The sequence below is a fragment of the Glycine soja genome, chromosome 17, assembly GCF_004193775.1.
Source record: "Glycine soja cultivar W05 chromosome 17, ASM419377v2, whole genome shotgun sequence".
NCBI classification, from domain to species: Eukaryota; Viridiplantae; Streptophyta; class Magnoliopsida; order Fabales; family Fabaceae; genus Glycine; species Glycine soja.
This window is the reverse complement of record NC_041018.1, coordinates 3,858,209-3,875,301: the sequence shown is the minus strand read 5'-3', so window position 1 is coordinate 3,875,301 and position 17,093 is coordinate 3,858,209. Positions and strand designations below refer to the sequence as shown.

The 17,093-nt window shown below is 32.1% G+C and overlaps 3 protein-coding genes across 5 annotated transcripts; 1 reads left to right on the top strand and 2 right to left on the bottom strand.

Annotated features, from left to right (window-relative positions):
• Positions 1 to 1,990: 1,990 nt before the first annotated feature.
• On the top strand, positions 1,991 to 4,218 carry LOC114391983 (vacuolar protein sorting-associated protein 2 homolog 1-like). The gene is made up of 4 exons (XM_028353007.1): positions 1,991 to 2,098; positions 3,094 to 3,198; positions 3,393 to 3,653; positions 3,779 to 4,218. The coding sequence occupies exons 1-4, from the start codon at positions 1,991 to 1,993 to the stop codon at positions 3,914 to 3,916; spliced, it is 612 nt and encodes a 203-aa protein (XP_028208808.1). The 3' UTR covers positions 3,917 to 4,218.
• Positions 4,219 to 6,683: 2,465 nt separating this feature from the next.
• LOC114393497 (RING-H2 finger protein ATL52-like) lies at positions 6,684 to 7,235 on the bottom strand. Its single transcript, XM_028354856.1, has one exon. The coding sequence runs from the start codon at positions 7,233 to 7,235 to the stop codon at positions 6,684 to 6,686; it is 552 nt and encodes a 183-aa protein (XP_028210657.1).
• A 6,941-nt stretch (positions 7,236 to 14,176) lies between these two features.
• LOC114391957 (protein ELF4-LIKE 3-like) lies at positions 14,177 to 16,175 on the bottom strand. Of its 3 annotated transcripts, none has more exons than XM_028352980.1 (2): positions 15,933 to 16,175; positions 14,177 to 14,767 (listed from the first exon to the last, which is right to left on the bottom strand). In XM_028352980.1, the coding sequence occupies exon 2, from the start codon at positions 14,712 to 14,714 to the stop codon at positions 14,370 to 14,372; it is 345 nt and encodes a 114-aa protein (XP_028208781.1). In that variant the 5' UTR covers positions 14,715 to 14,767; positions 15,933 to 16,175; the 3' UTR covers positions 14,177 to 14,369. The 3 variants fall into 3 exon arrangements, with proteins under 3 accessions (XP_028208781.1, XP_028208782.1, XP_028208783.1); XM_028352981.1 differs by lacking the exon at positions 15,933 to 16,175 and adding an exon at positions 14,925 to 15,051; XM_028352982.1 differs by lacking the exon at positions 15,933 to 16,175 and adding an exon at positions 14,911 to 15,037.
• Positions 16,176 to 17,093: the final 918 nt, after the last annotated feature.

Below are 17,093 nucleotides of genomic sequence, written 5' to 3'. Positions count from 1 at the left end.
TTTATAATTAGCAACAATTCTGAACATATATAAGCCCAAAAGATTATAAACTAAATAATTACTTGGTAAGACTAATTAATGAGTTAATTGATAAATAAAATAACATAGAAAGATATTTAATTACTTGGAATAAAATCAATTTTTAAATAAATTAATGAGAATAAAAAAATTAGCTTATTTTCTTAAGCTAGTTAAAGCAACTTATAAAAAAAGTTAACCACTTTTCATTTATTTCTAGTAAAAAATTTAAGTTCAACAAAGAATAAAGTAAACTTTTCCTAACCTTTTTTATGAATATCCGTACATCCCATGGTTCACGTTGCCATAAGCCACGTGTTCACGTGCGTGTGATTCTTATTTCTTATTCCTGCTTTCTATGGCTCATACCAGAGTAATGCAAAGTTACAATTGCAATATACAAATCTGAACACCTAGAAGCAGCTCCTTTCTTAAGACAACTTTGTCCCACGTCGAGTTAAAAAGAAAATTACTATTATTATTTAATGTTTTCAAAGATATCTTTTCAACTTTTTATATTTTCCACTCAAATAGATTAGAAAAAAGATAAATTTCAGAAAAATCTTTCTTACTATTTTTATCTCTATATCCTAACATATAAAAAGATACGAATACACTTGTCACTCATCTGTTTTATCAACTTTCAAGAAAAAGAGAAGAAAAAATAGGATTCACTTTTTTCTATTTGCACTGTCATTTGTAGAAACAATTAGTATGAAAATTACAAAGAAAACTGATGTTCTAAAAAGATGTATTTAATACAAAATTTAGAAGCTATATATTTACAGTCCTGAGAAAATGAATTTTTACTATAAAGTAACAGTGATTAACAGAATGATTAGCAACTTAATGATAAAAAAAATTCCTTTGCTATCTAACATGAAAATTCTCAGAACATTGCATGAAGTAGCCATGAAAATTGCATCATATTTATGAGAAAAAACAAAGCAAGAAAGATAAACTTTAACATGCTTAATTAACAACTTTAAAATTTATCTATTTTCATTGTGAATGAAACAATCATAGAAAATTGTCTACGTTTAAAGAAAGCCTCTTATAAGAAGGAATTAATTAATGACAACGTTAGAATAATTTTTTACTTCATAGTAGTCAAAGGCAGAGGTCCAATGGATTTTCTAGGCCCAAAATTGTATATATGGTAGAAAAGGGGCCCAGTTCAAGGCCCATGGAGGGATACTTGTGGATGATTCCATGGCTTAACTAACGCTTACAGCGCAAGAAAGCTGGACGATGAAATTGGAAAGCATATATATCAAATAATCCCAAACGCAGGAGAAGCTTCTCAATCTCATCTAATTCGTTTCGATGCAATTAACGTTTATTCTTTTTATTCGATTCTGTTGATTACGGGCATCATGAGTTTCATCTTTGGAAAGAGGAAAACTCCTGCAGTTTCTTTTGTTCCCTCCTATAATTCAATTATTTCATTACATTCTTCAGAAAAAATTAAAATTTCTATTTTCATTTTCATTTTCTGTTTTTATTTTCTATTCAATCCAATCAAACACATTTTCATCACCATTTTCTATTTTCAGAAAAATAAAAACAGAAAACAAACACCTCTTAAATTTTCCGCCTTTTGCTTGTTTTACTGATGTCATTAAAGTTTGCATCTAATTTTTTAATATTTCCTTCGGCATAATATCAAGTTTGCTCTAGTTACCCATCAATTTTAATCACGTGTAAGTGCAAACTATTTTTGACATCATGAAAATAACACATTGAGGAGTTTGTGTTGTAATTTTTGTAGCTATCACAATCCAAAATTTATTATATATGGCATTTTATGCAAATGATGAACACCTTTACATAGCCTTCAGTGTGTACACTTTTAGGTTGACATGATGATATTCAATTTAATGTTTATAAGCTGATGCACTCTCAGTTGATATCATTGTACGTGATTGTAAATAAGCTGTGATTTTCAGAACTTTTGCGGGAAAATAAGAGAATGCTGGACAAATCAATTAGAGAAATAGATCGAGAGAGACAAGGTTTGCAGTCACAGGAGAAGAAACTGATATTGGAGATAAAGAAAAGTGCCAAACAAGGCCAGATGGTATGGTGATCGTGTTCTGAACTTTTGCTAGTATTTGTTACCTTGTTTGCTTTAGTTTTTTTGTTAGAGCATTGTCTATGCTACCTTAGCTGTTCTTTATTGCATATCTATAATCTATAATACTCTTCTCTGCCCCCTAAGTTTGAGGGTGGAGTTTGAGTTTTCTGCTCATCTGTTTTTTCATTAGTCACAAAGGGTATCCTGATGTTGGCTGCTCACTTCTGTTCATATACTTTCTATTTTCGTGTACTCACTTTGCTGTGTATGTTACCAACAATATATGTGGTTGGAAAATTCGTTCTCCATGTGTTATAACTTACAATAACAAACATGAACACTAGTATTCACATTAATGACGGGGATTAAACTTCTTTGGTTGTTGCTTATTCTTCAAACAACTGCTTTCCCAATGCTGTTGCAGGCTCAAAACTATCCACACTTAGCTTCCAAAATGACATCTGTGAATTAAAAAGTTGAAGAGTGAGCCTCAATTCCTTTAGAAAAGCAATGGATGAGAATTGAGAAGTGTTCTAGTTGACATTGCTGTGTAGTTGATATCCTTCTTTTGTTAAATTTAGGGTGTCTTTAATGTGTTTGATACTTGAGTTTTATTCTCTTCTTTCAAAAAGTGTGCTGTTTAATTTTCACATTTTTAAACGACTTACAAGCGAATAAATTTGTCATTTTATAACAGCGGCTCTCCACTTGTCTCTTTGTCTTTGGGATGTATTGGAAATTACCATAATGTTAAAATGTGAAATTTAACCACGTGTGATTCTTGCGGGTGATTGAAACTGGTTTACACATGATAAACTCTTTCCGTTTTTGGATATATGCACGCTGTTTTATTCTAGCAATGTAGTTTGGTAAATGTTTTGACCAATGAACTGATTTCTATGACAAACCTGATTTTGTCTGTAATTCACGTTTATGCTTATAATTCTTGATATACGCTTTTTCTGATGCCAAATTTTGTTTCATTTAATGTTTTCCAGGGAGCTGTTAAAGTGATGGCAAAAGATCTTGTTAGAACAAAGCATCAGATTGAAAAGTTTTATAAGCTCAAATCACAGCTCCAGGGTGTATCCCTCAGAATTCAAGTATGTGCATGATGATGTAACTGATCTGTTGGTTTGTAGTAGCATATGATCAATTATATGATTCTAGTTATCATTTTCCTTGGGAACTGATTGGCAGCTGTCATTGAATTGCTACAAAAACTTGATCAAAACAATTGCCTTTACTGAATATATGCATGCTAAAAGCTGGTTTCTAATTTATCACAATTGTCCAGACTTTGAAATCAACACAAGCAATGGGGGAGGCAATGAAAGGTGTGACTAAGGCAATGGGACATATGAATAGGCAGATGAACTTGCCATCATTGCAGAAAATCTTACAAGAATTTGAGACACAGAATGAGAGGATGGAATTGATTACAGAGGTGATGGGAGATGCAATAGATGATGCTTTGGAAGGGGATGAGGAAGAAGAAGAAACAGAAGACCTAGTGAACCAGGTTCTTGATGAGATTGGAATTGACATAAACCAAGAGGTATATATATATATATATATTAATCCCTTTCCCGTTGCACTTCTTTTTTCAGCTGACAGTTGTAACTGTAAGTATATGAACTAGTCACCATAATGTTACCTAACATGTTCTGATTTGATATTCAGCTTTTGAGTGCACCATCAACTGCAGTTGCTGCCTCAGCTGCAAAGACTAAGGTGCCTCAAGTTGAAACTGTTGGGAATGATGATGCCACGATAGATAGCGATTTGCAGGCAAGGTTAGACAATTTAAGAAAAATGTAATCTTCATTCTGATATAGGGATTCCAGTTATACTGGGAAAACTGGAGCTCATTTGTGACATATATGCAGTGTAACTGTGTTAGTAATGAGCTGTAGAATTCATGATTATGAACAAATTGGATTTTATTTATTTTAATTTGCCTGTTCTGTGTCACTGTTGATTCCCTAAGCTGTGAGTCCTTTTTTGGTTACATTTTATGGGGCAGAAAATTTTTCTTAAGACTTTTTGCAAGTTGTACAAACTCTTATGATGTTCTAAAATCTAAACTAATGCTTGAATAATGCTTTGTCGAAACAATTTGTATGTAATAAACTAGTACATTTGCGTCGATATGGAGTAATGTGTTTTTTATTTTTGTTTGTGCGAGTTTAATCTAGTCCAGCAGATCGTGTTCTAAACTGATGCTTTGTCGGAACAATTTGTGTAATAAACTAGTACATTTGCGTAGATATGTAGAAATGTGTTTTGGTTTTGTGTATGTGTGTGCGAAATAAAGTTCAGCATATCATGATACTTGTGCTCTCCACGTGTTACATAATTTTCTTGCCTTTTAATTAACTAATATTCAAACATGACGCTTGATTATTTTGTTCTACTTTCACATTTTGTAGCTAAATAATTTTGCAAATGAAAGTTAAAAATGTTATCAGTCCATTAATCTATTTATATAAATTGTCAAGCAATAATTGAGTTCTTAATTTGTTACTTTATTAACTAAATTTAGTGCTGGAGAAATGGTGTGTCAAAAGCATTTTCGTAATGTAGGTCAATTTTATAGTAAAAAATTGAAGGTGTGTCATACTGTCTACGAGCAGATGTTTTATCATGATTGTCTTTCGCGCTTCAAGGCTTTCTTTCTGTACCAGTAACTTGCTATTTATGTTCAGTTACTCGTCCTAGGACATCTCTAACAAAAGGAATTTATAAGAATTGATATTTGACATATTACAGTTTTCATTTTTCAATAGCATTTCATACTTTTTGTCATTTTTTTCAACTAAAAAATTCACTAAAATTTATCATTGAATCTCACAATATATTTCAATCTGTTATATTTCATTATTCATCTTTATTTTAATTTAATATACTGTTTGAATGTCAATTGTTAAATAATAAATAAATATATACTATCATTTTAATTAAATAGGAGATTTACTTTAAAATTTGAAATACATAAAAATATAATGCAATGGTCATACAGTGAGTTATAATGATATAATAATTTTAATATGAAAAGAGATGCACCGCCACAGGCACTGTGTGAGATGTGGCCATGCACCATTGAAAGATGCAAACGGTGACAGATGCAAATAGTTGTATCAGCAACATTACGTATACTGTGTGCACATATCAACAATTAATTAAAAATAATAGTATATTATTATTTTATCCTAAAAAATATACCACATGACCCCAAGAGGATCGGTTGTTTCATAAAACAATCCAAAGTATAAGTGAGTCCCATGAATTACCCTTCAATAACACAAAAGTCCTACCTTCTTTAGTTGCTATTTATGGTTTTAATCAGGGGAACTCCCATTGCCCTAAGAATGTCTTATCTTTATTCAGCCAAACAAAATTTTAACGATACACGTCAAAATTGACATTTGGCGTGTGCTATTCATAGAATAAATGTATAAACCTTGCAATGCTTCAGGTAAGCATGCCCAAATCTTATTTTACATATAATAATAATAATAATAATAATAATTGCAACGTGTCCGTTTTAAATTTTACATAATTTGGCTTTCTTTCTGAGTTCTGACTAGATAATTTTAGTACCTGAGGCTTGTGCCCTTCAGATTTTACTACATCTCAAATTGTCTCTTGTTTTTTTTTTTCTTTTTTTCTACGGATAAACGCGATGATTTAAAATTTAAATACACATCAAAAGCTACAATCCAACAAACAAGAATGGTATCGTACCAATCAGAATCGATGGACAAAGCCAACCAAATAATAAATATAACAAAAAAAAAAAAGACAACACCACACAACAGAGAGAGAGAGGTATGGAGACGTGTTGAATCAAATGAATGGCCTATGTTCAACCAATGGATTGCAGAATATTAAAAAAGAGAAAAATGAACCCAACTTAGTGTAAAGAGAAAAATGAACCCAACTTAGTGTAAAGAGAAAAATGAAAAATATAACTAAAATAGCAAGTTTTTTTAGAAGACTAAAATAAGAACTAAGAGGTGGAATATTTTTTTTTTCAAAGAATTTAATTGTCATCGTAAAAAATAATTGAAAGAAAGACGTGATAAGTTATAATTAAATGAGGACAAAATTCCCTTAAACTGAGTTTATTTATAAAGGGAATGGCTATCTTAATTTATTAAATTCAAATTAGATAGTATATATTATTCTTTATTACTCACTCATCTTAGACAGAAATAGTAGTGTATTTTAGAAGAAGAAGAAGAAAATAAGAATAATAGATGATAGTAGTATAATTTCACAATAATGGTAATGAATCAAAATCAAAGTGTTTATAGTATTATTAAATATGGTTTGAGGTCCGTATTAACGTATGATTATGAATGAATAAATTTAGCACTAACAAAAATTAAAAGTGAGGAGTAGTAGTACTCGACCTCTTTTGTCACGTAACATCAGAAACAAGGTATCCAAAGTTGGCTGCTTTAGCTCTCTCTCTCTCTCTCTCTATCTCACTCTGTTCCTTGTGGAGAAAGTTGAGTTGTGAAGGACTGAGTGGTCACAATTCCAGCGCAACCGCAGGTCCCACATCTCCCATAAATCATATTCATACTACCGAGACGCCACCGCCACCGCCACCACCACCACTGGATTCCAGTAACCCCAGACCAGAATGGAAACGGTGACAGAATTGCCCAACAGGTGTTCGACAAATTGGGCAATCGAGATGAGAGTAGAGCCACATGTCTATGCACGGTGCGTGGAACCAGTGCTTGCACCGTGGCAGCTTCCTCACTTCTTCACCTTCTTCAAAACCCGATAAGCAAACTGGGCATTCATAATCATAATCACCATCATTTCCAATTCCTTCTTTCTTGTACTTGAAGCTTGAGAGCATGTTGAAGTTGTTCCTTTGGCAGTTCTCAGTTCCACTACTTTCCATCACCGCCCCCTCCACCAACCCATTTGCCCCTGCAGCCTGTGATTGCATATGGCGCCTTCTACTTCGTTTGATGATGATGAAGTTATATAGGGCTAATGCCATGGCTGCAATCCCCACCACTACTAGCCCATAGTATAGCATGGTTGTGCTGGATTTATCCGAGGAAGAGAGTGAAGGAGGGGGTGACACTATGAAGGGGCCTTGGAAATCACCCATTTCTGGATTTTTGGGTGAGGGGGAGAGGAAATTAAGACAAGAACAAGTTGGGTTGGGGAATAATCAGAATATGTTGTTGACAACTAGACATCAATCAAAGTAAATCTCATCTATTAGCTAGGGCCTCTGGTTGATACAATTATAGACATTACCTTTTTTATCAAATTAAATTAATGTAAAGTGGTTTATCTAAATGCCGTGGTGGTTATGTTGTCATGGAACAATATTTATTCTATTGTTCTGAGAGATGAGAAATGTAGCAAATACAGAGATGGGCGAGAACAACCAGAAGTCAAGATAAGTCTGTTGTCCCTCTTGAACCTTTTTCCCCGTTGCCTTCGGGTATGGTAATAGTAATACTCTGTAATTAATACTATATAAATTCGGTTTTGTATCCATTGAGAAAGCAGAATTGTATTTATTCACCAGTGAACTGGGCTACCCTTCTACTAGTTTCCTCCTTGTATTGTCTATTTCCAGTAGGGACGTTTTGACAAAATATATGCAAGAGAATTTCCTGTTCTTTCTTTCCTTTCCTTTCCTTTTTTATCTTTTCGTTTTCAATGAAAAGTTAGAAGTCAGTGCATTGTGTTGTGAAAAGGGGATCCAGATAAAAGAAGTGGGCGTGCACTTTATTTTCCACATCATTTTTTTGTCAACAAATCTTTTCTGCTCAAGTTTTGTATAATTATTATGTGCGATAACATTTCCTCTTTCAAGTATTTACTACAACTATAGACACCTAAGACTAGAACTCATAATTACTAAGCTCTTGATAGTTAATTCACGTACTTAGAATTTTATTTTTCATATCTTGCCAGAATTGGAAAAATAATCATGTTTCTCTTTTTCTAAATATCAAATGACAGATGATTTGGTATTGCCCTAACCATAAATCAAGCTCCTTTTTTTTTCCATTTTTTTTAATCTTATTCAATGAATCGGCTCCAAAGTCGAAGCAAATGTTCTACATTTTTTAATTAGAAGCCCAATCCCTTCACCGGGAACCGCGGAGCATGGCATTTTCGTCGGACAAATTTTATGGAGCAGCACAAGAAAAAATATATATCAACGTTAGTTGTGTAAAATGGTAAATTGTATTAGTAGAGAGGATCGAACCGAAGACTTTTCTTATCTTTTCTTCTTTACTCACTCGGCTCACCTTATATCTCCAATATCACAAGAAAGTAACATTAATTTAACAATTAATATACTTGTAACACGACATTTTCCCTTCAATAATTAAATGTAGGTTTGATTTATCAAAATCAGTAAGTACATTATGGGTTAAATTCACTTGTCTCGTGATTGAGTTGAAAACATTTTCAACATGCCTACTATTTTGGTTATTATGCCAATTTTTTTAGGTGGGAAAATTGCTGGTGCAATAAATTCTTCTGGCTACGACGGATTCTGGAGAGCCCGAACCCACAGCTGAAAATGGGGCTGAAGATATAGCCCAGAAATGCAAACAAATTTGGGCTAAACACCTAAGTTTAAGCCCAAAAAGAGTGGAAACACTACACCCCAAATTTTAAAAATATCCCTAAACAACCCTTCTCAGATTATAACTTCGTTTTTTCCTCGACCTATTTCTCCTAACTCACCTCACACCCCTCCCAGCAGCTTCAGCTTCATTCATGTTCGAGTACTTCCAATTTCGTCTCTGCGACGGCTCGACGTAGAAACTTTTAACGTGCACCATTTTTAATTTTTAATTACGTTTATTTTTTTGGATTGCACATTCCAGAAGAGGTATTTTGGAATAGGTAATCCGAAAGCCTTACAAAGTTGTTCCAAAATGAGTATTACGGAAGACTAAATAGGTTTTTAGATTGGTCTGTTTGAAATTGTGTTGCAAGCTTTTGGAATAGTTATTCTGAAAATTGCTATTCATATTCTGGATTGATTGGCAATTTCTGGAATAATTATTCTGAAAACTTGCTGTAATCCGGAGACCACTTGATCTTCCATAATACTCATTTTGGAACAGTTTTATAAGACTCTGGATTACCTTTTCGGCTTTTCCAGAAAGAAAGATTGAACAAAAATGTTTTAGAATTTTAATTCCGAAATGCTCCACCTTCCCCACGGTAAATCATCCATTTAGCCATTTTCTTTTATAAAACCAATACTTGAAAGTTCTTTCTAGTTTCATAATAACTTCCAGGCAGAATTATTTTTCCTCTTATTACACCTCATTCTTTCTAGTTTCATAAATATATTCGACCGTTAATTTTCATCTGTCACGTTAATTAGATAGCCTATCAGTAAGATACCGTTTTTGAATGTAAATGTCAGTAATTTTTTGTTGGACTAAAATATCAATATTTTTTATTAGAGAAAAATGTCAATAATTTTTTTTGAACGTAAATATCAGTACATTTCATTGGACCAAAATGTTATCAAGATACTATTATTGAACGAAAATATCAGTAATATTTTATTGGACCTAAATATCAGTATATTTTTATTGGACTAATTTGTTAGACCCGAAATTTCATTTCATTTAAGGGTAAAACATAATTTTAGGATAAATTTTTGTCATTTTTTATTGTTACAAACATAACATTACAATAATCACTTAAAAAATATATTGACAAACATAATTTAAAACAAATATAATAATGAAGATAATATTGATTATCAACCATAATTTATCTATCATAATATAAATTATCCAAAATAAATATTGTACTAATTTACCAAAATAAACATTATAACAATGTATCAATGATTACAAATTTTCTCAAATTATAATAATTGTCAGAGTCTATTATAAATAAAAGATAAATATATTTCATATTTCACTTCTTCTAATCTTAACTATTTTATTAACAGACGAAAATATGTGTTGCACTTTTTTACAGTCTTGGAAACTAAATTTTATATTTTCAGGGACACATTTGTTAGCAGGGTAAAAAGACGAAAAGTCAATAAAATATTATATGACAAATATGTTCCTATGTTAGCAATTAGAAATGGTCACGTTGATAATCATTTCAGTGACAAATTCATCCCTCTGTGCCACTTAGACTATTTTTATTAATGGCGATGGACGGACGAAACTTAACGGCTAAATATATTTGTCATACTTTTTACACTTTGGGGACTAAATTTTGTATTTTCATATTTCATGGACGCATTTATTAGCGACTTACACATTTAAAAACAAAAGTGACTGTTAACCAAAATTTATTTATCTCTTTTTTAAGAGTCTTTTGAAGTGGTCTCTTATATTTTTTTTTTCTATCAAAATATCCTTAATTATTTTTTCAGTGAATATTATAAACTAATAAAATAAGTTAATTTACTCTCTTATGAAGATCGAAGAAGATGAATAATACACATTAATTAATTAGATGTAAATAATTAAGTGAAAAAAGTGAGATACCATGTCTCAATAACTTATAAAGCAATTTTAAAAAACAATACATATTATTAATAAATTTAATGTTACTAAATAAATTAACTAATTTAATATATGTCAAACAACACGAAAGGATCAAACACAACACAATCTACAGAAAATCGAAAGAAATAATTATGAATCTATGTTAAACATATTTGATTAATTGAGATATTTTACCAAAAATTATAATTCCAGCCGTTCCATTGATACAATGGTTCAAATAAATGAAGAACATTTAATATTTGAATAATTAGGATTTTGGATGTATGTTTCATTTGGACCTAGAGTTTTGAGAGTAATTGATACTTTGGATCATTTTTATAAACAAAATATTAATAATGATTTCTTTTTAAATAATTTATCAGTATCAGTCTCTTTGATCGTTGAGAAATTAAAATAACATATTTGAGCAATAGGTTTAAAGAGAACATATTATTAATTCTGATATCAAAAGAGATTTACGAATAAATTATTTTAAAAACCACTCATATGAATAATTTGTTTATAAAATGACTCAAAATAATCAACCACTCAAAGCTTTGGCCCAGATGGGGATTTTCTCTTTTATTTATGAACTTTGGATTTTGAGAATGCATGTACACTGACTTGAACGTTTGGTAGACCGTCCGTCATTATTGATGGCAAAAAGCTCTCAAAAGTGTGATCAAACTGTCCAAAACCATTTATTGATACTGATGAAGCTCTTCTGGATAGAAGTAGCATAGGAGTTTGGACTGTTATCTCTCGTTATAATTAATCTCACCCACAACCTAGCGAATAGAATAGGAATTGGGGCTGTTAATTCTCCTTATAACTAAGGTATCGCCGACCCAGTGAAATTGTTACTTTATTAGTCGTTACGAATTACAGAAACTCATAGCAAGTTAACTCGGCACAATTTTATATTAATAATAATTAGTGGCTTAGGTTTTGAATACTTAAGCAAGCATTCACTAGCAATTAGACACATAAAGAGATAGTGATGTACTTTTCTGATGGGAAAGTAAAATTACGGATAAGTTTCGTTACCTGTTGGCAGGTGAAACTTCAATAAGACAGGATCTTTGTACCAAACAATCCAATATAGAATCACTGAAACGCAACTTTGCAACGTTAACGGGTCACCTAACAGAAGTGATGTCAACATTGTAAAGTTGATTTTCTTAAAGCATGCAATTTTCAAAAGTGTGAGTGTCTTTCTGAAGCCACGACCCAATGTAGTTTAGTTTTATAAAAGGCATGAGAGAGAGGGAATAAAAGGATGATCACATATTAAAAATTATCGTCAAATTATTAAAAAGTGTCATTAGACCATAATTAAGCATTTCCGGCATGGGGCGTGGATTATTATAGTTGGATTGCTGTAATTGGGTCCAACCAATGATGGAGATATCTACAAGTTCCATTATTATATATATAAAAAAAATTAACTTTCATTGGGCAAACTAGAGTTGAGCTCCTTTCCAACCTATTTGCTGGAAATGCAAGGAACAAAGGGAAAGAAAAGCAAAAGTAGATTCCCCCCGCACATGTTATGTACTACACAATGTCTAATTTGTCTTGGCTTGGTTAGGGACCAATTCCATTTTTATATGAGATATTCTAGCCCTTGATCATTTCCTCAAACATAGTATATTTGTGTTATTCTATACTTGCTCACTATAAGTACTACATAGGGATTGTTTTTCTTCTGCTGAATTAATCCGGTTGATAATGCCTAACAAATTTGAATATCCCAATATATTATTATAGTAATCTCTCTCTCATTGGGTCAAGAATCTTCTAGCATTATATATATATATATATATATATATATATATATATATATATATATATATATAAAATAACGTTACTATAGCATCTTTGGTATATAAGTAATGAATTACATAAAAACCCATTAGTTCATGACTTCATGAAAACCCATTAGCATCTTCGGTATATAAGTGGACATTTTGATGGACTATGTAATAAAGTAACTCTAGCAGACATATTTTCTACTAAGATGTTGTTTCTAAATAAAAATTAAGCTAAAAATGTCACATTGTATTTTACACTCTTGGGAGTTGAGAGTAACTACAGCATCTTGTCTTGTACACGAAAGCTTTATAATTGTATATCTAATAGTAAAAGAGTTTATATGTGACGGTCCAAAAAAGGCCATGAGGTCATGGACAAATGATAGTCTAACAATTATCACCCAAGAAATGATGGTCTAACAGTTATAGCTAGGTCTGAGTGAGTTAATTATGAATAGAGAGAGTATTGACAAAGGCATGAATCTAACCAGCCAGGAGGAGGAAAAGGTCCACTCCTTCAAAATGCAAAATCTAAACCAGAAAGAAACAGGCCATCGTCAGCAATCACTCATGTGGGCCTCCTCTTCTAAGATCAGGAAATTAGGCTGCCACAAACAAAATGGGTCCACCAATAAAGACATCTGCACAATCAGAGAGAGTGAAAGAGAAAAACAACCATGGAATTATCAAGTATCAATTAGAAGTATGTCATATAGGACATCTATCTATAATAAGAGAATAAAAAGTAGGGAGGGGAAATTGGAAAGTAAAAAGGAACGAACCTGAGTAGGAAGGGATAAGCATGGAGAAGTTCAGTTCCATCCCAAAAAGAGAACCTTTGGGTCCCTTGTCATGTTGTTGGGGGTCACTATTTACACATATCTGCTTCTAAGGACTGTAGTGTTTTGTTTTAAGCTGAGATATAGAATAGTAGAACACTTTTAATTTGCCAGCCAATATCAGCCACTGGGCATAAGAAAATAAAATTAAAAAATTAGTCAAAAGCTCCTCTCATCGCTTATCTGAGATTCTGTTCTTGTGGTGGTGTGTGATAGGGAACTAAAAAAGATTTTATCTTATATTCTAAAGCTGCTTTCTTCCATCTGCTTCAGAGCATCTTAACACATATGTATGCAGTTTTCAGTTCTCAGTTGTCACTCCCACAGGGAAACACATGAACAGGAAAACCACCAGGTGTAGTTTTTTTGCTAAGGAAACTCTGGCTACATGCGCATAGGCTAAAAACAGTATCTGCAACCCCTTCTAACTTTCAGTTCTTGGCTAAAGTAAGAGCTGGGAGCAACATTTTGTTTCAAGATATAAAGAGAATAAAGGTATTATATCACGAGTTTCCATCAAAACTAGATAAGAGATGGTCCTCATGAAAAAAGAACGAGGGACAAAAAATTATGAAGACCCTTTGGCCTTTAGCCCCTTTTTGACAAGCAGAAACTCAAGAAAAGTTTAACAAAACTAAAAGCTCTTATTCTCTTGCAAAACCTCATCATATCATGGGAAAAAAAAACATATAAACAATAAAAGGTCCATCTCATTATAATCCATCACATGTTCAAATCCAAAGGGAAAAGCAATCATGTTGAATAGGAAAGAAAAGGGGTGGTTCTCATTTACCTTTAGAAAGACAGCAGCATGATTAAGTTAGCACACAAACATGTTACATTACTATTAGATCCACAGTCACAAGGTTATAATAATAATAATATTGAGAGCAATTAATTCCGGAAAATCATTTCTTTTTATTTGAGATGTAGTAAGCAGTAAGTGACGAGCTAAAGAAAGTTCTGTAATACAAGAGGGCTTTTGCTACAGAACTTAATCTTGTTCTACCCCTCAACACAATTGTTATGTCGTGCATCTCCACCAAACAAAAAAGAAAAAAGAAGAAATAAAAAAAAAAAGAGCTCCCTAAAGAGGCCTGTGTCGCTTGTGGCCAGCTTTGCCATCAGATTTTACAGCACCACTTGAATCCCCTTCGGAAGAAACTTCCATGGATTTGGTGAAAGAACTTGAAAGATCCGCATAAAGGTCAACCACTCTTCTGATGTTGTTGTTGAGCTCCCTAATAAGTCCAACGTTTCTGCTGAGGTTGTCAGGGACCTTGGACTCATGATTCTGGTTTATCTCATTGATGAGTACCCGGTTCTGATCCAAGATGTTCTGGACTTGAACAAAGCTTTTCTTAAATGTCTGCAAGATCTTGCTATCAATCTGGGTACCGTTGCCAAGACCAGAGAATGTGTCACCCTCCATATTTTTTTTTTCTTTTTTAAGGAGTCAAAAGCTTGATCGAGTCAGAACCAGCCCTGCATCATGGTCGAAAAGAAGATGATGAGAAGAAAGAAAGAAAGAAAGAAAGAAAGAAAGAACAAAAACAGATGTGGAATATATTGAAAGCATTTGGAGATATTTTTTAATTTATCCATAATCATATCCCTCCTATGTGTACCTGCCTGCACTAACCTAAACAGAGAGACAAAACATAAGCAGTTTTGGAATTGTTTAAGGCATTGGGCAGATGAGACAAGCTCTGTAGTAGAAATCATGACCACCATGAGTTCATTTTCCAGAGGAATCAGATTATAAACATCAATTATTATTATTATTATTATTATTATTATTTGTACTGTTGCTGTTATTATTATTTATATTGATGAGGGTAATTTTAAAAAAAATGATGAGATGGGAAAAAGCAGATCCCATTTCCATAAAAGGAACCTTTTTTTTAATGTACTCAGAAAATACCTACTTAGCACAGAGTTCCAAAGAAGAATCTAAAAGCCACCCCCACCCAAAAGAAAAAACAGTCAATGATGCAGAGGAGGTTATATTATGAAGTACTATAGCAGAGACAGTATCATTAACCCTTTTCAAGCAAAATTACGAAAAAAAAAACAAAAAAAATTAAAGAAGTAACCGTCCAAATGTTGAAGAAAAACAAAATCCCATTTAATAATCTCAGATTGGCATTAGTTAAAACTCAGCAAAATCCGAATTAACGTGTTAATATCTCAGGAATTAAAATGTTACAACCGAACTCGGAAAACTTGCAGCAGCATAGCATAAATTCCTTTGAGTAGGAAACAGAAATTGGTCGAATAAAAACAAAAGAATCCATTTGAAGCCCAAGGCATCTCAAAACCAACTAAATTACAATATCTGAGATCCCCTGTGAATATATTAGTAAACCGCTAAGAAGAAGAAGAAAGAAAGAGAGAAAAAGAGCTGATAAAACCAATGTCTCGGTGAAACGGAGATCAAGAAACTCATCATGAAACAGTGGAGGAAACGTTGTCAGATAGAAACAAAGACTAGAGAACAAAATTCACATTTTATGAAAGCATGGATGTTAGTTATTTATTTATTTGCTTTGCCAAATTCATATAAAAAGTTAAAATAAAATAAATGATTCAAAAGGTGTTGTTTTTGATAATTAATAATATAATAATTGGAATGAATGGAAAATCGTACCTTGAAAATCTGGAACATTATATTGAGGGAGAAGAGACAGAGATTGAAAGGGGGGAGACGAGGGATTCCCGAGGAGCAGTGAGTGATAAAGATCGGCGATTGAATCGAATCTGCGGAGCAAAGGGGCTGTCCTGTGAATTCAGAGAGAGAGAGAGAGAGAGAAAAGAGAGAACAGAGAATATGTAGATTTGACAGTCACGCTCGGACCCCTTTGTGTCTTAATATTTAGCACTATTCTATGATGAATATCCACCTCTTTTCTCACTCTCTCTCTTTTTTTTATAAGGTATAGGAGTATTAATTTCGATACGCAGTTTACTAAGGACCCTTCATTAAATATTTTAAATTTTATTTTATTAATCCACATATATAATTTATAATCAAGAAAAACGTTAATGACAAAATATCTGACATATTTTTTTAATATACTCTTTTTTATTGATGGAAATTTCTTAAAGATTTTTTTAAAAATGTAAGCCTCACTATTTTTTGGTGAATAATGTGATTGCGGGTCTTCGCAGCGTCGAGTGCATTTGGATCTCAGCCTCCCCAGGGTCGAGCTCTCCCACCTTGTCGCAGAGCCCAATCAAATCAAGAGGAAGATTCACTACTTGTCTAGTCTATATTTTTTTTAGAATCTAACAATTTATTTGATTGCCTTTTTTTTATGATTTTTTAGTTTCTAATTAATATTAACTAATAAAAAGTGTGTATTAAGAATAATTTGTTATAAAGTATATTGCAAACAATAATTATGATATGCTAAGGGGTGTTTGGTAGGGGATCCTTTTAGGTTAAAAATCTTAAACTCCCATGTTCAGTATACATATTTTAAAATATTATTCTCAAAAATCAAACATTTCTATCATTGTTTTTTATTTATCTTTATTGAGTTTTCCACTAACATTCTCATGAAAAGGGTGAAAACATAACATTTTTGTGTTAAAAAGTAGTTTTATTGTGATAAAAACAAATAAAAAATTTCATGTTAGTCATTATATTATTTAATTTAGTAAACACACATAAGTTTTAATAAAATAACATGTTAATATTTGATTTTCAAAAATCTTATATAAATATTCATGATCAATCAAATAGATTTTAGTAATTTCTAAAATTATGATTTTTCAGAATTTATGATTCTCAATAATCATTAATTTT

What these genes read in the sequence shown, in the direction of transcription:
- LOC114391983 (XM_028353007.1), top strand. Translation starts at nt 1,991, where the DNA reads ATGCTGGACAAATCAATTAGAGAAATAGATCGAGAGAGACAAGGTTTG. An exon ending in GTGCCAAACAAGGCCAGATG is followed by an intron (nt 2,099 to 3,093) that starts GTATGGTGATCG and finishes AATGTTTTCCAG; the next exon opens with GGAGCTGTTAAAGTGATGGC. An exon ending in GTGTATCCCTCAGAATTCAA is followed by an intron (nt 3,199 to 3,392) that starts GTATGTGCATGA and finishes ACAATTGTCCAG; the next exon opens with ACTTTGAAATCAACACAAGC.
- LOC114391957 (XM_028352980.1), bottom strand. Translation starts at nt 14,714, where the DNA reads ATGGAGGGTGACACATTCTCTGGTCTTGGCAACGGTACCCAGATTGAT.
- LOC114393497 (XM_028354856.1), bottom strand. Translation starts at nt 7,235, where the DNA reads ATGGGTGATTTCCAAGGCCCCTTCATAGTGTCACCCCCTCCTTCACTC.